Source organism: Theobroma cacao, chromosome 1, assembly GCF_053813885.1.
Source record: "Theobroma cacao isolate CCN51 chromosome 1, ASM5381388v1, whole genome shotgun sequence".
Taxonomy (NCBI): domain Eukaryota; kingdom Viridiplantae; phylum Streptophyta; class Magnoliopsida; order Malvales; family Malvaceae; genus Theobroma; species Theobroma cacao.
The window spans coordinates 1,997,347-2,017,429 of record NC_142639.1 but is presented as its reverse complement, the minus strand read 5'-3'; the positions used below and the strand labels follow the sequence as shown (position 1 = coordinate 2,017,429).

At 37.6% G+C, this 20,083-nt stretch overlaps 3 protein-coding genes and 1 pseudogene across 8 annotated transcripts; 3 read left to right on the top strand and 1 right to left on the bottom strand.

Annotated features, from left to right (window-relative positions):
* Window positions 1–5,897: 5,897 nt before the first annotated feature.
* Window positions 5,898–11,457, top strand: LOC18611006 (protein DA1-related 1-like). 5 transcript variants are annotated; one of them, XM_007046996.3, is made up of 13 exons: window positions 6,076–6,426; window positions 6,531–6,679; window positions 7,067–7,209; window positions 7,446–7,536; window positions 8,270–8,591; window positions 9,068–9,188; window positions 9,322–9,405; window positions 9,787–9,906; window positions 10,031–10,243; window positions 10,342–10,404; window positions 10,515–10,633; window positions 10,712–10,770; window positions 10,860–11,457. In XM_007046996.3, exons 3-13 carry the CDS (start codon window positions 7,108–7,110, stop codon window positions 11,207–11,209), a joined length of 1,644 nt encoding a protein of 547 aa, XP_007047058.2. In that variant the 5' UTR covers window positions 6,076–6,426; window positions 6,531–6,679; window positions 7,067–7,107; the 3' UTR covers window positions 11,210–11,457. The 5 variants fall into 5 exon arrangements, with proteins under 5 accessions (XP_007047062.2, XP_007047058.2, XP_017969503.1 ...); XM_007047000.3 differs by lacking the exons at window positions 6,076–6,426; window positions 6,531–6,679 and adding an exon at window positions 5,898–6,054; XM_018114014.2 differs by lacking the exon at window positions 6,531–6,679 and having other exon boundaries at window positions 8,273–8,591.
* Window positions 11,458–11,847: 390 nt separating this feature from the next.
* LOC18611005 (Tetratricopeptide repeat (TPR)-like superfamily protein) lies at window positions 11,848–14,339 on the top strand. The gene has a single exon (XM_007046993.3). It carries the CDS (start codon window positions 12,164–12,166, stop codon window positions 14,111–14,113), a length of 1,950 nt encoding a protein of 649 aa, XP_007047055.3. The 5' UTR covers window positions 11,848–12,163; the 3' UTR covers window positions 14,114–14,339.
* Window positions 14,340–15,589: 1,250 nt separating this feature from the next.
* LOC18611004 (serine/threonine receptor-like kinase NFP) lies at window positions 15,590–17,750 on the top strand. The gene has a single exon (XM_018114238.2). It carries the CDS (start codon window positions 15,605–15,607, stop codon window positions 17,516–17,518), a length of 1,914 nt encoding a protein of 637 aa, XP_017969727.2. The 5' UTR covers window positions 15,590–15,604; the 3' UTR covers window positions 17,519–17,750.
* Window positions 16,500–19,854, bottom strand: LOC18611003 (lysM domain receptor-like kinase 4 pseudogene; annotated as a pseudogene). The gene is made up of 2 exons (XR_016027221.1): window positions 17,748–19,854; window positions 16,500–16,990 (listed from the first exon to the last, which is right to left on the bottom strand). The product of XR_016027221.1 is annotated as a lysM domain receptor-like kinase 4 pseudogene (transcript).
* Between the last annotated feature and the right edge of the window lie 229 nt (window positions 19,855–20,083).

Sequence of the window (20,083 nt, the reverse complement as noted above, 5' to 3'; positions counted from 1 at the left end):
ATAGGTTTGCAAAATTTTTCAAATCGCCAAAGGTTTATGGATGTGTGGAACGGCCCATTGAAAGTTTGGTATATATCTTGTAGACTATTAGTTATGATATGAGATCAATTGGATAATTAGGCTAAATTAGTCCATTCTGATAGTCTTCTAACTCTAAACTATAAATTAGAATCTCATGCTAGGATAAGATTTGATTGGAGAATTGACGACACTTTAATTATGCTTACATATTGAAAGATTGATTAGGCTAGTGGCACTACCAAGTACTACTTATGTTTATTCCCATTTTTGTGGTGGAATAAGAGCTTTATTCTAGAAAATTGCATGCAGATTGCTGATTATAAATTGATCGATTTTTCTCAAAACTTTAAAGAGGAAATCAATTAGAGTGAATTTCTGAATGGTTGAAATCAGAAGTCAAATTTGGAGAAACACAAGTTCACTAATTCTGTTCCAAATTGGGTGCACGATATATGCTAATGAGACTTTACAATATTCCTTTTATTTTATTCGTTTTCATGAGTATCACATGTTTCGAATTCTTTCCCCCACTATATAAAATTGCTTGGTCAGTATCTAATATGCCAAGTTGACATGTAAACAGTTTAGTCTAGGAAAATTGCTATGCCTAAGTACCCCATTAATATGGATATTGCAAGAGAAAATTGAAGGGAAAAACAGCCTTCCTTACCTTAGCAGTTGCAGCAGTAACTTGCCTAATTGGCAATGAGAAAACTGTCACCGGAAACTTGATATCCTGCTTTTTCACTAGATAGAAATCGGATAGAAAGGTTGGCAATTTGGGCTACTTTTCTATTCCATTCTAACATCAACTTTTGCCATGCAAACAAAGCAACAACTTCAAACAGGCTTCAAGGTAGGAGGAAGAAATAGAACCGCCACCACGATTATTACTGCCCTTAGATTTGTTATCCTCCCTTGTCTGCTTATACTTCCTGCGCTCCTCCTTCAACCACTTCTTCGTTCTATGCACGACATTCTCTTTCTTGATGGTAAAGGGATAGCTTCTCAGGTACCTTTGCCTCATCAGATATCTCTCCCTGCTGCATCCGGAGCTTAGTTTGATAGGTTCTCGTACGTCTGTGCAGCTTGCTGAACATCTCGAAGTCGCCATCTTCCGTTTTTGTCTTCTCCTTCTGAATAATTTGCTACACCAGGATTTCACTATAATCCCTACTTCAGTAATTTAACCAAACAAGGCTTTGCATTCCGCCTATATGTAAGAGAATAATCCTTTTCCTGAAAGTACTACGAGTCCTTCTCCAGCAAGTATGCTGTTTCCCAGTCCGACTCCTGGTAGAGGAAAAAGAAGAAGTAGAGAGGAAAGTTCTAACTCTGTGACTTGTGGTCAAATAACGAAATATTATATTTAAATTGCAAAATTTTAAGAATTGGAGAATTAGATTTTTTCCTTTTTCTCCATGTTGGAAGTTAATTTAAACATTAAACCTTTTGCGAAAAATGTTCCCCGATCATGGACAACCAGCAATTATGCTTTAATGCCGTCAGTTTTTACCTTGATTTGCACCCAAATTACCGTCGATTCTTGCATAATTTTTACTTTGGTTTATTTCTTTTTCCACTATAAGAGTATCATAATTTTTTTTTTTTTAAAAAGAAGGCATCCACATACATAGTGAAACTTACTAATACTTCTTACATAGTTTTACAGGATAAAATATAAAAACTTCCTTAAAATCATAATTAATTTCAAATAATTGAAAAAAATACAAAAATATCTTAATCTAATTTAATTAAATAATTATGAAACTACTTTTTATTAAACATTTATCAATTTAAAAAATAAAAGACACATAATGATGAAAAAAATAAATTATTCAGAATTATTTTATTAACAATTCAAAAAATTTCATAATTTTGAAGTGAAAAAAATCTTAAAAAATTAAGTAATAATATAATCCATAAATCAAGCTACGGTTCTGGAAAATATAATCCATAAACTTGATATTTTAGTTTAATATGGGCCAAAAACAACATTGAGAGAAATAGACATCAAGAGCACAAGGAAATCTAATTATAGAGAAACTAGTTTTTACCTTTCAAGCCTTCTATTTATGGAAAATTTTAAGGAACAACAATCTCATTGCTTTAAGGAAGGGATGTATGGAAAGTTTAAAATCCTTCCAAACTTCAATGCTTTCTTGTGGTTATCTTTTATGAACCTGTATACCAATGAAAACAGTTTATGATTTCGAAGGAAATTTCGTGGTTGGAGGAACGTTGCTAATGCCCAATTGATGCCATGCTGAAGTCGAGGATGGTAACCCACTTAGATTTTACCTAATACTAGAGTTGGACTCTTTGGGGAAGGAATTCTAGACCGGTGGGGGTGTTGTTATTCGGCTGTCTTCCTAATTCGGCCCAGCTTGTTGTCCAACAATGTGCTTCTATGATGTGGCTTTATGGATTCTCTGGGTAGCTAGAGATGGAATTGTGATCGAAAGGAGGAATGAGAAATAAATGATTTGGTTGCTTTGGATAAGGACAGTGAATTGGTGGGTAGGGCCAACACAAGTCTCATCTCCACGTGTTTCAAGATTCTTTGGTTGCAATAAAGATGCCCGATGGAATCTCCCCAATTCTGATTTTCTAAAGATCAAGGTAGATGGTTCCATTGGAGGAAAGCCAAGCCCCTCGAGGAATAGCTCTTGAAATTACTTTCAAGTCACTTTTGTTTGACAAAAGTCTTTAATTATTGAATCAGATTCAAAAGAATGCTATTATTTGGATCCTGGATAGATACTTGCAAAATGCCATGAAAGTATTGGAAACTTTTTCAACAAATTGTCATGATTCGTGATTGCATTGAGTGTGTTTTCTTTTAAAATATTGTTAAGAAAGCTAATTATTGTGTAGACCCTTTTGCGAAATTGGGGATGGATAGAGCTGTTATGTTTGTGGCTTGGAATTGAGGTGAAAGTTCCTAATGGTATGGCTTTATGCTTTGTTTCGTGAAGGGGTATTGACCTTGTTCTGTTGTTTCCACTGTGTTGGGAGAACAGTTTGAATGGAATGATTGGGTACAAATTGGGTACTTTTCCCTGTTGATGTGTCTCAGTTGCTGCAATATGTTTGTAGTAGGCGTGCCCCCTTGTATCCTTCTGACACATTAATAAAATGATTTGGATTAGCAACAAAGAAGAAAAAAACAGCGATAGGGTAGCTGCATATAGAAGATGCTATAGATCAACTAGCTAGAACCTCTTGATGGTTCAATTGTCATCCCTTTTTCTCATTACTACGATGCTAAAGAATCTATGCTTCTTGTCAAAGGTGACCGTGGTTGCTAACATAGCTTTAAGTTGGCTTGTGTGTTGCTTGCCTGTGTCAAACAGAAATATTTTAGTCGGCTGCACCAAAAAAGGCCAAAGGGTGTTCCATTATTTGTGCGATGAAAGCAGTCGCCAAATTCGATTTCTTTTTCTGCATAACAACAACTTACAAAACGCCAGACGCCCTCCCCCCGGCCACAGCTTCGTGGGGCAGCTGCCATGATTTCAATCCAGAAACCAATCACATACCCCCTTTGAAAGCTCCAACTTACTGACTACTACCTAGATTCTACATTGCATCTTTATTTTCTGTTGTACAATCTTGAAAAAGCTATTCAACATTTCAATGGATAAGATATATATTAAAATAATAGTTGGTTTAGAAATAGAAAAAGGGTGTGCATTCATTTCCTTACGCAGATATTACTTAAGCTAAGGGTCATCAAAGGCTTTCCACTTTGCAGCACTGGGGTTTATCAATTGTACAGGCAATGAGTGTTTAGCTTTTCATTTGGCCATAATATAACAACTTGACTAATGGAAAAGAGATTAGTGCCATTCAATCAGCTAATAGACACGAGGGGTAGGGCCAGGGGGCCATGGCATTTTACATGGAAAAGCTACAAAAGAACCTAGAGTGGTCGGCTGAGGATGCTTTGGTTTTTGGGGGTGGGTGAATTGATTTTTTTTTATCATTCTTTTTTTGTGGTTTCCCAGAGATCCTAACTAATGAAATTAGGACAAGTAAATGGGGAAAAAAGGGGGAAAAACAAAAGCTGAAAAAGGAAAAAAAGGATGCTTCAGAATGTGCTTGGCTCATTTCCAAACAAAATGGTCAAGATTCCAAGGTAAGATATGGGCATAAATACCCAAAGCTTGGTGATGATGGGATGAGTTGATGCCTTATGCCCTAAGGACTTGCTACTTGTTGTTGTGTTGTTATGTTTGGCTTTGGGGTTGAAAGTGGTGGACAATCCCATGATTGTTTAGCCCACCAATGTCCTCCAGATCCTTCCCTTCTGGTGGAAGCACAGTTCCAAATACTGAATCCAATTTGCGCCCCCACCCCTCCTTTTTTTTTTTTTTATAAATAATTTAATCCAAAAGTAAAACAATTTTAAATATGATAAGAACAACTCTTTGAACATAAGATTCTCCAAAAAAGCATGTTGCCCTTTGTTACAAATGCGAGAAGAAAATGAGATATTTAATGTAATCCCAACCAAGTAAATACCCAATTATTAAGTCAAAAGTACCCTATTGTTCAGTCAAGAGGCACCTAATTGACACCTCCTTGAGGTAGTGAAAGGACGAGAGAATGATATTTTTGAACAAAATCTTGTATCTATCAACAGAAAAATGAATACAAGAAGGTTGAAAAGGATAATGCATGTCAATTTTTAGAAGTTGAAATATATTCCTTTGCAACAAGACCTTGAATTTTGAACATGGCTTCTCTTCCATGAATATAATAAGCATTCTGAGTCATTGATTCCTGAAGGAACAGTCTCTTTTCCATCTTACCCTTTCTTTTTTTTTTTTTTTTGGTTGGTACCTTTCCCTAAATGCATAATAATTTGATTGAAAGACACCATTTGGGAATTGAACAAGGTTTTATTATTGAAGTTACCATTTGGCAATTGAACAAGGTTTTATTATTGAAGTTATCTGCTTTGACACTTCATCAATTAGCACCTAATTAACTGCACTCAATAAAATAAAAGCTACATGAAAGCTACACAGCTATGTCCAACTACCCAAGCAAGAAAACTATCACCTAATCTTATAATAAACCTATAAAAATTAGTAATACAGCAAGTTTTGAATGAAATGACATATTTGAAGAAGCACCTGACTGATGAAATTTTAGCTGTCTCTAGTTTCATGACACATGCAAAAGAGAGCTGCGGTCTGTGGATACATGAATTAACAGAGTAAACAAAAGTAGCATGCACAAGCATAATCATTGAAAACTTTTTTTTTTTTAAAAAGATCTATGTATACAGATAATTTGATTATCATAAGAACTTTTTTATGGACAATAAATCATTTCAAAGTATATTACTTTATATAATATACCATTTAGTCTTCTAAGCTTTATTTAGAAAGAAAAAAGGAGTGGGATATAAAAAGTGAAGGGTGTCCTTCTCACACTAGTGAGAGTGATCACAATTTTTTGACATGGGGTTGTAATATACGTATCTTACTACTATTTTTTCACCTGTTCCTTAAAAGATTGCATTTACCATAAAGGATTTTGAGTTTTTTAAATTAAAAATAGGGGTGACACTCTGATTTTGTTTGCCACTTGGCATGGTGTCATTTTATGGGGCAATGACCAAAGAGTGGGGTAACTGACTGACTGGGGGGGCAAACTAGAGACAGCAATAAACCAGAGTAAGTACAGAGTAACTGCAAGTCCCACTACTTACAACCACAAAGGAAGCTCAAGAAATCAAGACATGAAATCCTAACCCCCCCCCCCCCCCCCCCCCCCCCCCCCCCCCCCCCCCCCCCCCCCCCCCCCCCCCCCTCTCTCTCTCTCTCTCTCTCTCCTTGTCATCTTTTCAACAAGAAAAGCTGAAGTGTCTTTGACGTGTAGTGGAGTGTGGTGGAAAATGGGCATAACATAAAGGACCCACATGCTAAGGCAAGAAAATGTAACAATTCAACAAACCCATCTGGGTTTTGGTACCTCTAATCTTCAAAAAACCAATCTTTTTGGTGATTTTTAAGGAAGGTAAACATCATTCAGCACATGACATTATTTCCAATTTTCCAAGCCAACTTTCACTGTTTTCCATCTTTTTTTTGTCCTTTTAAAGAACTGGTTGTTGCTTAGGATTCAAGTTCTCTTTTTAATTCATCTCTTTGCTTTCCCTTTTCTCTATCTTATCTTTCACTAAGAATTGGTTATCTAACTTTTTCCTTTGTCACAATAAAAGAAAAAGGCTCTGTTTTTTCTTGCTAGCTGATGGCAATTAAGGGTCCAACTTGGAATAACCTTTTGTCTCCCGTAATTTGGTGACTGTGCATTAAATTTGGTGCTGTTTCTGATCTGGGGATTCATCAGATTCTATTGTTTCTGCATATTCTTCATTCTTTTTTTCTGGTTAGTCTTTCATACTTTTTAACTTTTCTTATATTCACTCCAGTGGCAACTGTTTCATATCATTTTAATTCAGTAATTGAATAGCTGGATTTGTTTTCCCTCAGTAATATTGGTTGCGGATGTTTCCAGTTTCCTGATATTGATATGAATATGAGATGTGGTTATATTAAGGCCACTGAGAGCCACACATGTGTGAATTCTGGGGAATTGAATTCTGATACATGGGGAAAAGTTACTTGATTGGGAATTCCAGGTTGTAATTCAGAAAATTTTTCAATGCTTTTGGGTTCGTTTAATTACTCGGAAACTTAAATTATGGTTTCTCTTTCAGTTTGATGCTTTTGGCCAAAGCTGGTATTGCTATCTCAACGGTTTCTCTTTTGTTTTTCTTTCTTTATTTAAATTATTTTCGTCAAAAATAGATTTGTGAAGGGATAGAATTAATGGCCTTGACAGTAAGTTGAGATAATGCCTCCCAAAGTGGAAGTGCCTTTCCATGTTCCACAAGAATGATATCTAAAACAAAGTAAACAGCATTTGTTTACTAATTATGGTTTCTTTCCATCTTTAGTTATAAACATGCTTCCTTTTTTCCTTTTGTAATTGTTTCTGCTGTCCTTAATGGATGACTTGGGTGCAGGCAACAGGCTGCCGGTTGGGTAGCGAATAGCATTTCACATAATGGGTTGGCTGACCAAGATTCTTAAAGGTTCAAGTAATAAAGGTCGATATTATGGGAGACATGGAGATGATAGAACTTGGGATGAGCCTCGCCGTTCAGAAGTAATGTTCTGCTCTTTATAAATTTTTGCCGGTTGCTTGTGTTTATCTCTCATTGATTCTGCTGTTATTTTCTTAAATGCAGTTGGATGGTATGATAAAATTTAGATGTTACAACTTTGTTTATGCATGTAATGTCATGCTTTACAAACCTCTGTCTGCAAGATCCTGGTTCATCATTCCTATGAGGTTTTTCTAGTGTTAACTCTGTAAGTCTTTGTTGGAAAACTTGGATGCAGGAAGACTCAGATGGTTTTGACAAAGGTGAAATTGATTGTGCTATTGCACTTTCCCTTTCAGAAGGAGATGCAAAAGGCAAGAAAGTGATAGGTATGGTTGCATGAGTGAAGTACTGGTCATGCCTATTAACAGTGTGCTTAACTAGTAAAAAGGTGACTCAGATGGTTTTGACAAAGGAAAAAATGATTGTGCTATAGCAGTCCCCTTCAACCCTCTAATATTTAATCCTTGTTTTCTGAAAAATAGTCTTTTGGCAGTATCCAAATTGCTTCAGATGGTTGGAAATTTGTATTCTGCGTAGTTATTTCTGGTTGAAACCACACATTCAAAGATTTTGAACTGGGGAACTGGGATGATGATGTCATTTCCTTCTTGAGTGTCATAGGGGCCATTTGGGAAAATTTACAACCAGTTTAATTTGTTTCTAAACTAGTGGTAAAATATTTTATAGTGCAAATGTGAATTGATTTGAAACAAAATCTTTAAGTAGTGAACTGATTCTGTTTCTGTAAGAAAATTGCCAAAGCAGACAAATATTAGAATTGGCTCCATTATATCCTGCTGAAAAGTTTTTGAATGTGTGAGATATCCATATCCATAATGAATTAATAGAAAAATTTTTTTTTTTGAGAAGTAAACAAATAGAACTTTTCATCTTCTCTAGGGGCTGGACAAAAAGAAAAAAAATGAAAACCAAAGGGTCATTGTTCTCGTACCAGTTTCTCTGTCAGGATTAGGGGGTAGATTCAAATTGGTTCCTGGGTTTTAATATGTTAGAAATTTATTTTTATATTAAATCTCATGTTTCCCATTCACTTGGTAGAAGATGAATCTGAACCGGAGGAGGAATCTGACAAGGATGATCGAGATGCTAAAGCTTATGTAGAGAAGGAGGATGACCAATATGCCGAAGCTCATGGGAAGAAGGAAGAAGACATATATGCTAAAGCTCATGTCGAGGACGATGATGACTACTATGCCAAAGTGCAACAGGAAGAAGATGAAGAACGTGCTAAAGTTCAATTGGAAGAAGACGAACAGCTTGCTAAGGCTATTCAAGAAAGTTTGAGTGTGGAGTCTCCACCTCGTTACGGTCATGGGGGCTTATTTTCACCTTATCCATTCTTCTTCCCAGCTAGTTACAGGTAATGTAGTCGTACTAATTCTTTCTTCATGAAATTCGTATTGGTTTTCAAATTGACTAGTGTAGAAGAAGGAAGCTAATATATACTTACATACGATGTTGGCGAAGTCATAAAACCTGCATAAGGCTTGGTTGCAGGCATAGATATCAGACCTATTAACACAGACAAACACAACTATTTTTTGTGCCTGTTAGCACTAAGCAGTTGATACCCATATTTCAGTTGTTAGAGAACTTCCTTTAGTCACAAAATCTGGTTTTCTTTTGGAATAAAATGGGTAAAGTATGGTCTGACTTTACTGTGTTTAACATGAAGATTAAAAAATTGTTAGTGTAGTACTTCTTATGCAACATTACCACTTGCATGCAAGACTTGCAAATATATAATCATAACACATTGTCTCTTGAAGTTTTTTGAGTTTATTCACATGTATCATATGAAACCTGACTTCATTTACATAATCATGCTGCTTGCAGAATCTGTGCTGGTTGCAACGCTGAGATTGGTCATGGACGATACCTGAGTTGCATGGGTGCTGTTTGGCATCCAGAATGTTTTCGCTGCCATGCTTGTGGCCAGCCAATTAATGATTATGAGGTCTAAATCTCATCTAGTTTATCGATATTTTAATTCAAAGATATTAAACATAGTGCTTCAGTCATTCTCGTACATTTTAATTGTATTGAGTTTATGGGCATGGCCTAATTTTAAGTTTCTTCCCTGGTGATAGTTTTCAGTGTCTGGGAATCGCCCTTTTCATAAATCCTGCTATAAGGAGCAGCATCATCCAAAATGTGATGTTTGCAAGAAATTTGTAAGTGCTAAACCCATCTCAGGGTCTTATCAACCTTATTTATTTTGCATAAGCAGGTTTTCTTATCTGATCTCCTTATCCAATATATCATTAAATATTCCTATTAGCCCATCAAAAGCTACTGGATCTGAGAACTCCTGATCAAGTGTCCTTAGACAGCTTGTTGTCTGCTGTATGAGCCAGCTGCTCAATGTCTAAGCCACTGTTCATGTGTTATTTTTAGATTTTTAATGATATATGATATTTCCAAGGCCGTGGTGTTTCAAGGTTAAGGCTATCTCTTACTTACTTTAAGCATTAATTTTTTGAACATCCAGTTATTTTTTCTCTGCCTGTCAGAGTAGCTGACCTTGTTTCTTTTTCCTTTTTCCTTTTTTACAGATTCCGACAAATCCAGCTGGTCTTATTGAGTACAGGGCACATCCCTACTGGATGCAAAAGTACTGCCCCTCGCATGAGCGTGATGGCACTCCTCGCTGTTGTAGCTGTGAAAGAGTGGAGGTGAGTTGAAAGAATGAACCCTTTTTCTTTAAGAAAGGGAACAAAGAGAAGGGAGCTGCATCCTTTTGTAGATTTTTAATAAAAATTACATCGTTAGTTTCTTAAAGCCTTGCAATGCTTGCAGCCAACGGATGCAAAATATATATCACTGGATGATGGTCGGAAGCTGTGTCTAGAGTGTCTAGATTCTGCAATAATGGATACTCATGAATGCCAACCTCTTTACCTTGAAATCCAAGAATTTTATGAAGGATTAAATATGAAAGTGGAACAACAGGTTCCTCTACTTTTGGTTGAGAGGCAAGCTCTAAATGAGGCCATGGAGGGAGAAAAGAATGTGAGGCTTAAACATTGAAAGTTTTATTTATCAGAGGTAATGACCTTTGCCTTGTTTCTTTATCATCTCATTTACCATAATGTCATAACTGTTGGCAGGGGCATCATCACTTACCAGAAACTAGAGGACTCTGCTTGTCAGAAGAACAGACTGTTACCACAGTACGATTTTCCCTTCAGATTCTTACATATTAACTCCAGCAGTTCAGTTTTGTCAAGATGCCTTCTTGTTTAATTGGTGATTTCCACAATTATTTGATTCAAATTTCCAGGTCTTAAGGAGGCCAAGGATTGGGGCAGGCTATCGGTTCATAGACATGATAACTGAGCCTTACAGGCTAACTCGTCGATGTGAAGTTACAGCTATTCTCATTTTGTATGGCCTTCCAAGGTATTATCTTTTGTTTCCTTTCTGTGCGGTATTTCTATCCAAAGTTTCAGACTTATTTGTACCTTTGATATGATACAGGTTGCTGACAGGATCGATCCTAGCTCATGAGATGATGCACGCCTGGCTTAGGCTTAAAGGTGTTAATTTGTTCCACTAGTCCATGATCAATGTTTGCATTTTTATGATGGTAAGGTAGGGATTATTAACAGAGTGGGATCTTTGACAGGTTATCCCAGTCTGAGTCCAGAAGTTGAGGAAGGTATATGTCAGGTTCTGGCTCACATGTGGTTGGACTCCGAGATCTATGCTGCATCGGGAAGTGGCGTTGCTTCATCCTCATCATCATCTTCTTCTTCATCATCTTCACCATCATCATCGTCCTCATCAACATCATCAAAGAAAGGCAAGCGCTCTGATTTCGAGAAGAAACTCGGTGGTTTTTTTAAGCACCAGATAGAATCAGATACATCCACAGCTTATGGAGAGGGATTTAGGCAAGGTGATCGAGCAGTGACCAAGTACGGCCTTAAAAGAACCCTTGATCATATTCGGATGACCGGAAGCTTTCCTTACTGATTTTCAAAGTGAACAAATAACCGGTCTTTCCCTTTACATCATTCAAGAACCGGGTTCCTATCTTATTAAATCTTATACCATCCAAAGCCTTACAGATTAATATATGATAGAACTGAATAAGCAAAATGAAAATGTCCATTTGCGACTATTGTAATTTTTCTCCCTCACGTAGTATGTTACTAGTTACTGCACTGTACTTCAGTACTGGTGACCATAAGCAATAGAATACCACAAATACATATATAGTATTTCACATTGTGCACCTTTTATTTTTCTTTTCCTGACCAGCATCTCTGGGATTTTCCTGCCATTTCTTAGCTGCCTTGCAAACGTGAAGAAATATTGAACCATTTTTTTATTAAAGTATTACACAAAATATTGATATGTAATGATATCAAGGACTTTCATGATGTAGAATGTATCTAAAAATGTAAGGAAATTTTAAAAAGTTTATAAATAGGGACGTTGTATATTCAATTAGGTTAATTTTTTGAAGAGAGAATAGTGATCTTATAACAAGTGATATCAGAACAGATTCAATCTTGATTCAATTCTACTTCAAGCACTTTTGAGGAGGTTGGTGTTGCCGAATCGGGTGGGTGAAGATGTCACGGCTATAAAGAAATAAGCAAAGTACATTTATAACTGGTGTACACTCTACCAAGTTAACCTTTTGAGAAGGTAATGACACAAGGGTAGAGGCTACCTTGAACCCATGATTTAAAGGAGCCCATTTTTTATTCAAGCCCGATCCAAACCATTGAACTCGCAGTTTTAACAGAACCCTGCATATTTTTTTCCATGTTGGCGGGAAGTACGACAACCCTTGAAACTTCGTCGGTGTAAATTGATAAAAAATTTGATGCACACAAAGTGTTTGCATTTATGTTACAGCCATAAGCCAAGACCCAAAGCTAGCTCTTTTAATCATTCCCCAATCTCTCATTTGATACAATGGCAATGTGTTTTAAACAGTTCTCGCCTGGTAAAAACTTGTTTAGCCTCTTGAACCAACAAGTTCGCTCCTTTGCACGTGATCCATTCCCCAACAAACTCACCCATTACCTTCATCGAGCCAAACTCATTGACTCTATCCGACTCGCTCTTCGTTCCGACTCTCCTAACTCGCTCAATCCTCTTCTCCAAACTCGCCTTCTTGATTCCTTCGTTGTCACTAACGCTCTTCGTTCTGCTCCTTCAGCAGACTCTGCTGTTTCGCTTATTGAAAACCTTGAGCAAGTTCCAAACTTCGAGCATTCCCAGAATACCATTTTTGCTTTTGCAACTGTTCTTGCAAAGTTCAAGCGAAAGGATGAACTTAAAGCGTTGATTGTTGACATTAAAGGTGGAAAATTTAACCATGTTAAAGTCAGTTTTATGAACCTTTTGTTTTGGTATGCTACTGTTGGGGACCTTGAAGAAGTTTTAAGTAGATGGGAAGAGTATCGGAGTGAGGAAAATCGACTATCGACAGAGGCTCATAACATTCTCATGGGGCTTTATGCTCAAAAGGGTATGAATTTGGAGGCTGTGGAGGCTTTTCGGGGTATGATTGATGAAGGTGTGATTCCAAATTCAAGGACTTACACAATTTTAATAGAGCATCTTGTGAGGTTAGAGAAGTTGGATGCAGCTATGGAAGTGTTTAGTGTGTTGCCTTTAATTAGAATCAAGAGGACTTTAAAACAGTATTCAGTTTTAATTGAAGGGTTTGTTGGTGGAGAACAGTTTGATGTGGTGAAACGTTTGCTTAAGGAAATGAAAGAGGATGGGAAGTTACTTGGACGAGCAATGCGTGTGTATTTAGAACGAATGAAAGAGGCGGGATGTGTTGATGAGACTGATGAGTTTCTTGTAGAAATGTTGCCTGACGGAAGGATCAAGAGCATAGGTTCTTGTGAGGATAGTAGTGATGAGGATGAGAATGAGGATGATGATATGAACGAAGGAGTTGATGTTCATAAGGTTGAGTTGAAACCATGGTTAGATCCAAAAGCTTTGGCAAATGCCTTAAAAGAATGGGTGCCTGAAGTGGTAGCTGTACTAGAGGATGCTAAATTTGTGTGGACTAGTAGGTTGGTTTGCAAAGTTCTTAGGAATTTCAGTTCAGCTGAGACAGCTTGGAATTTCTTCTGTTGGGTCGCTTCTCAGCCAGGATTCACTCATGATATCTACACAGTGCAAAGAATGATGACCCTACTGGCACGTCATGGAAATGTTGAATTGGTCAATAAACTTATAAACAAAGTACGGAGGGAGGGAATGAGATTGCCTTTCAGCACCATCAGGTTGCTTATTGAATTCTATGGCATTTCAAAGAATGCTGATGCTGCCTTGAAGGTCTTCCGTGATGATAGAACACTCTGTGGTCCCATATCAAAGTTTAATCTAATGCTTTTGTATTCTTCTCTCTTGAGGGCATTAACAAAGTGTCAGAGAAATTCCGATGCCCTGGATGTACTTGATGAGATGATTTTAAATGGTATTTGCCCAGATATTCAGACATTTTCTGGGTTGCTATATCACTTTGCACTACAGGGCAATATCAAAACTGTCCAGCAACTATTTTTGATGGTTAGGCAGAGTGGCTTGGAACCAGATGCCTATATGTATAAGTTGCTAATCCAAGCTTATTGCAAGTGTCAGAGAGCTGCACTTGCATGGAGAGTTTTTGAAGACATGAGGAATTCAAATCTAATGCCTGATTCTGCCACAAAAGACTTGCTTGTGAAGAGTCTTTGGCAAGAAGGCAGGCGAAAAGAGGCTGTTACTGTAGAAGAGAGGTATGAGGATACTGATGGAATCCTTCCACTGGCATTACGTGGTCATGTATGGACAGTTAGCTCTGAAGATCTCACTAGAGTTTATAGTATTTATTCTAACAGTGTTACAGCCACTACATAGAGTTGAATAATTATCTTCTACAAAGCAAAGCATTTAGCAGCATGGTCTTATTGGGTTGCCAACCCCTAACCCACCATTTTTTTTTTACTTCCTGCAGGCAGGAAACTGCATTAGTGCTTTTTTATCTTTTGGTGTATCTGGGTTGCAAACCTGTTGGAACAGATTATCAAATGAAATTTGACAGATAAAACTGGCTCAGCAAATGAAGGCAAAATCTTTCTCAAAACTCGTAGTGTAATCATTGTGAAATCAGTGGCACCATATTATTTTTCTGGAATTGCAGATTTTCAGGACCATAGGCAAAATCTGAATTCTACTGCATTACAGTGTTCAAAGTATCTTCATATTTCTGTTGCACTGAAGATGCAGGTAGAATTTGTCTGTTAATAATTTTATTCATCTCTGGCTTTGAACTAGCTAATATTCAGGGAAAGCAAGATCTTTTAGGGCCCCTTCCCCCTCCACCCCACCCTTTTTTTTATCATATTTGGCATTATTCAGTTCACGTGATTGGATTGTATATTGTTAGTAGTGTTATTCTTTTCCCTTTTTTTTTAATGATTTGAACAAAAGAATTGAAAATAAATTCAGGGTTATACTACTATCTCTTAAGTTGGAAAGCAACCTTTTGACATCTTCTACTGGCCAACTGTCTGGATGTAAGAAACAATAAGGGACGAGATCATGACTAGGGGGAAATCGTGAGGGGAAAGGAGGAAGAAAATTATGTTGAAAGGGATGATAAAAGGAAAAAGGAACTTATACTGTGTACTGAAGTGAGCTAAGGGCGCCAAAGGTAATAAAAACCTGCAGAACTATTTCTTTTCTTCTTTTCTAATAATAAAGCTGGCTCATTTTGTTTGTTTATCTCTGTTCTTTGTCTGTGCTGGTTGTATCTATTGATCCAGAAAGGCAGAAGGCTAAGTTCCCGTTACTGGACGTTTCCAGCAAGCCAAACTGTAAGCATTTCTGTGGGCAACTTAAGTCCCTCATGTAGGATTTAATGCTAGTAGATTTTGTCAGTTTTCATCATTGAGATGCAATTAGTGTACAGTGCAAGACCAACTAGAATATTCTCTCAATCAATTTTAAATGTATACTGATGCGGGAGTTGTCATTTTAGTTAGCTCATATAGGTCAGCTTACTTACTTTTTTTATGGGATTGCAACCGCTTGCCGTCCTGACTTGGGTAATTGCATTAAACTAATCTGACACTAATCAAAAGATTCCTACCAGAAATTGAAGTATAATCCAGAAAATGCTGGAAGTAATAGAAGTTTTGTCATCTTTGATTTTCTTCTGTGTTATGGAGGAGAAGAAAACCATGTTATCATTTAAGATCAAAGCTAGAGACAAGGGCCACTTGGATTTTTAGTTGAAAAACTTATTTATTCATATGGAAAGCTACATGTTAACAAAATAGCAATGATTTTTAGCTTTTCCATCAACCTTAAGTGAGACAACCTAAGACTTTTTTCATCTTAGCACCTATGAAATATACTGCTTCAGGGCCTAATGCACTAATAAGCTTGACTCACAGCTTGTTATCAATGGCAATTTCTGTGCTCTCTCTCAAATCCATGCAAGTTCTATTTTTTATACTTAACTACTTTTTTGCCTCCTATATCAGTGCTCAGTCACCACATACCAATGGTGCAGACTTTTCCTGCTCGAAGTCATCCACCTCATGCTCAACATATGCTGCGTATTTTGCCCAGGAACCAGACTTTTTGGACCTGCAAAAGATATCTGATCTGTTTGGAACCAGTCCCCCAGAGACAGCAAGAGCAAGTAACTTGGCTTCTGTGGATACCCAGTTGTTCCCAGGCCAACTATTGTTGGTACCCATAACCTGTGGTTGCACCCGGAAGCATTACTTTGCCAATATCACTTACAACATCAAGCCTGGTGACACCTTCTACATAGTTTCAACCACTACTTTTGAGAATCTCACCAATTACACTGCAGTGGAAGACATGAACCCCGATCGAGATCCAAGAAAATTGAAGGTTGGTGACAAAGTGGTATTTCCTTTGTTCTGCAAGTGCCCTTCCAAAGACCAGGGGAATGGAAGTACTGAATTTTTTATTAGCTATGTGTGGCAACCCAATGATAGTGTTTGGAGTGTAAGTGCTAAGTTTAATGCATCACCACTAGACATCGTTGATGAAAATAAGTTAAATAGTTACCAGAATATTAGCTTGGCGGTAATTCCTCCATTGATGATCCCTGTGTTGAAATTGCCGGTTCTCTCTCAAACTCACCTCTCTCCTTTGAGAGGAAACAAATCCAAACATCAGAGGATCCTGATTGTTGTTATAAGCACAGTAGGCTCTTTGTTTGTTTTCCTTTTAGCAGCTTGGTTAACTTATGAGAGAAAGAAGATTTTTAAGCGCAATGGTTCCTCTTTGGAGACGGTTGGTTTGATTACAGAGAAGGCACTTACAAAAAGTCAAAGTTTCCAGCCACAGATCATACAAAACAAGCTATTGCCTGGAGTTTCTGGCTACTTAGGCAAGCCCGTCATGTATGAGGTTGACGTGATTATGGTAGCAACCATGAACCTCAATGAGCACTGCAGGATTGGAGGATCCGTGTACAGGGCCATTATTGATGGGAAACTGTTAGCCATAAAGAAAACAAAGGATGATGTTACAGAGGAACTAAAGATTTTACAGAAAGTAAATCATGCAAATCTGGTGAAGTTAATGGGTGTCTCAGCTGATTCAGATGGCAATTGCTTCTTGGTTTATGAATATGCTGAAAATAGATCACTGGATAAGTGGTTGCATCCAAAATCTTCATCTTCCTCAAGCCATGTAGCCTTTCTCACCTGGAGCCAGAGGTTGCATGTAGCACTTGATGTGGCCAATGGCCTGCAATACATGCATGAACACACTCAACCAAACATCGTCCACAGGGATATCAGAACAAGTAATATACTTCTTGACTCCACGTTTAGGGCCAAGATTGCTAATTTCTTCATGGCTAGAACCACTACAAATACTGTAATGCCAAAAGTGGATGTTTTTGCGTTTGGGGTTGTACTATTAGAGTTGCTCTCAGGAAAGGAAGCCATGGCAACAAAAGAAAATGGTGAGATTTTCTTGTTGTGGAAGAATCTAAGGGAAGTCTTAGAAATTGACGAGAAGAAGGAGAAGAGGCTAAGGACATGGATGGATCCAAACTTGGAGAGCTTTTATCCCATTGATGGTGCTCTAAGCTTGGCAACACTGGCCATGGCCTGCACACAAGAGAATCCTCTGGCTAGGCCAAGCATGGCGGAAATCGTCTTTAGCCTTTCTGTTCTTATTCAGTCATCTTTTGAGACATCGGAAGGCTCTTGGGCTTCAGGGATAGAAACAGAACTTGCTCAAATCATCAATCCAGTCATAGCTCGTTGACAGTTGCAGTAAATCCCTAGGTTCATTTCATGTAATATCCAGTATGGAATGATCTAATGTACAGGTTTTGCTTGGTTTTCAGTTTTGAAGATGTTTGGCTTGTGTTTTATGTGAAGAACAAGAGCAATAGTACAATTGTTAAACCTCAAACAGGTCCATGTAATCTATGTACACAATTTACAGAAGAATTAAGCTTGTGTATTATTGAAACTGGAATGAAGAATACTACTTGTATATATAGTTTCTGCTTTTAACGCCACTCTGAAGAAAAGGATTCTGATCGCTGTGCATCCAGTTGAATCCTCAACAGATATGAAACAACTTCAGCCATGCTCAGTCTGATTTCTGGTTCTTCTGCCAAGCAGTTGATGCTCAATTTGACCATTCGACGAGCAAGTTCCTTCCAGAGGTGTCCTTTCAGGCTAGGATCTAATAAACCATCAAGTTCAGCATCTGCATTTTCTCCTTTCATAATTGTTAATATTGCTTCTGATAATAGTACCTCCTTTCCATCCTGCTTAAAAACAGCTTCCTTTCCTGTAATCAGTTCCAGCAGGAGAACCCCAAAGGCATATATATCCATTTCAGGTGTCACCAAGCCATACTCCATATATTCAGGTGCCATGTAGCCCTTTGTTCCCAGAGAACTCCACATTAATGACTTTCTGCTTTCTTCTCTTTCTGCTGATCGTGCAAGACTGAAGTTCGCAATTTTGGCCCTCAAATCTCCATCGAGTAGCACGTTGGCACTGCAAATATCCTTATGCACATAGGCTGGAGAAGTGAAGTTGTGAAGATAGTGAAGCCCATTAGCAACATCTAAAGCAATCTGAATTCTGTAATTCCAAATATGAAATCTTTGACAACTCTTCTTTTGAAGCCACTCCTTTAGAGAACCATTCTCCATGAACTCATAAACAAGGTAGAAAACACCAGAGTGCTCACAAGCCCCGCGAAGGCTTATTAGATTGAAATGATTAATCCGTTTCAGCAAACTTACCTCCTTATCTACATCTTTGCTCATTTTTTTAATGGCCAGTGATTCTCCATTGAGAACACCTCTATAAACCGAACCACCCATCTTGTATTTGTGGCTGAAATCTTCAGTGGCCACCTCTAGTTCTTCAAAGTCATAAACTTTCAAACTTTGATCTATGCTAACTACGAAATCCTTGGGTAACTCCCATTTCTTTCTCCCCAGTTGAAGTTTTCGGGCAGCCTCCCTTGTTTTCTTCCTATGATGTAGTAAGACCACCAACAGAAGGCAGAGGACTAGCAAGGAAATTCCAATTCCAATCCAAGCAATTGGTCCTTTCCTTGAAGTTCTCTTCAAATTTATTGGAGTGAAGGGAGAAGAATAGGGTGGCTGCGGAAAGTGAATTATTGTTTGCGAGCTTGAGGGTTTGGTTGACAGTGGAACAAGAACTGTTGTAAAGGGAAAAATAACTGCATCATCTAAATCAATTCCATTTGCATCATCCACACTTATTGTACTAGAATTGAATCTCTTACTAATATCATAAACAGTATCCCCCCAATCAACCACATAAGTCAATAGAAATTTAGTACCATTTGAAGTTTGATTGATTGTAGGACAAGCACATCTAAGTGGTACTTTCAAAACTAAACCAGCTTGCAAGCTTGAACCACCATAGACATTCTCCTGCAAAAGAGATTTGCAGGTGGACAACCCCTGATAGGTATTGTTGGCAATCGAAAAATAAGTGTCGTGCATACTTGGAATGATGTAAGAGGTGTTGGCCTGATAGTACTGACCTGAACATGAACAATTCACTGGAACAATCACCTCTTTGTTTGGAGGCAAGATTGTAGAAAGTGAAATATTGTTGATATAAGCGAGCTCCAAAGGATCTGCAGACGTAAGATTTGAGATGGTCGAGACTGAATTATAAGGAGGTTGAGATCTGAAGATGAGAAAGGCCTGGCAGGATAGCTTTTGACCGTTGCAAGTGTAAAGAAAAGCTGAAGATGGCCCTGTTTCATTGCTAGCATCACAGTCCATCACTGAGTTTCCTGAATAACTTTGTTGAGCATGGAGCTTTGGCATGAAAATACCGAAGAATATGAAGAAACTGAGCAGAAACTGATCCATGCCAGGAAGGTGAGAAGGTTTATAGATATGTCTGAGAAACATTCATATGTTTGCACAGATGGAAAAAACAACAAAATAAAAATCTGTTGACTTAAATGTGCTAAATACTGGACTTTACCTGGAAGATCAACCCCTCAGGCACTTCAATTATTTAAGATTTCCAGTTGGTATAAAGATTAGACCAACTCTAAATAAATGAAAATGACTTAAAAATTAAGAAGAGGAATCGTTAAACAGCGTTGAAGTTTTCCCTTTATGAAAGCAAGCAGTTGGGTTAACAATCTGAAGTAACCTTCTATTATTAACTCAGGAGTCATGAAAATGATAGAAATATAAGATAAGATTAAAAAAATGGAGGATAATAGTATCTAGTTACTATATTATGAGAATTTAATTACAGTTTCACATGGGATGGAAAACCCGACTTCATATGATTCAGTATTCAACCTATT

Excerpts from the sequence above, each read along its gene's own strand:
- LOC18611004 (XM_018114238.2), top strand. The coding sequence starts at position 15,605 with ATGAAATATACTGCTTCAGGGCCTAATGCACTAATAAGCTTGACTCAC.
- LOC18611006 (XM_007047000.3), top strand. The coding sequence starts at position 7,108 with ATGGGTTGGCTGACCAAGATTCTTAAAGGTTCAAGTAATAAAGGTCGA. Across the intron at positions 7,537-8,269 it reads AAAAGGCAAGAAAGTGATAG|AAGATGAATCTGAACCGGAG; the intron begins GTATGGTTGCAT and ends TTCACTTGGTAG. Across the intron at positions 9,406-9,786 it reads GTGATGTTTGCAAGAAATTT|ATTCCGACAAATCCAGCTGG; the intron begins GTAAGTGCTAAA and ends CCTTTTTTACAG.
- LOC18611005 (XM_007046993.3), top strand. The coding sequence starts at position 12,164 with ATGGCAATGTGTTTTAAACAGTTCTCGCCTGGTAAAAACTTGTTTAGC.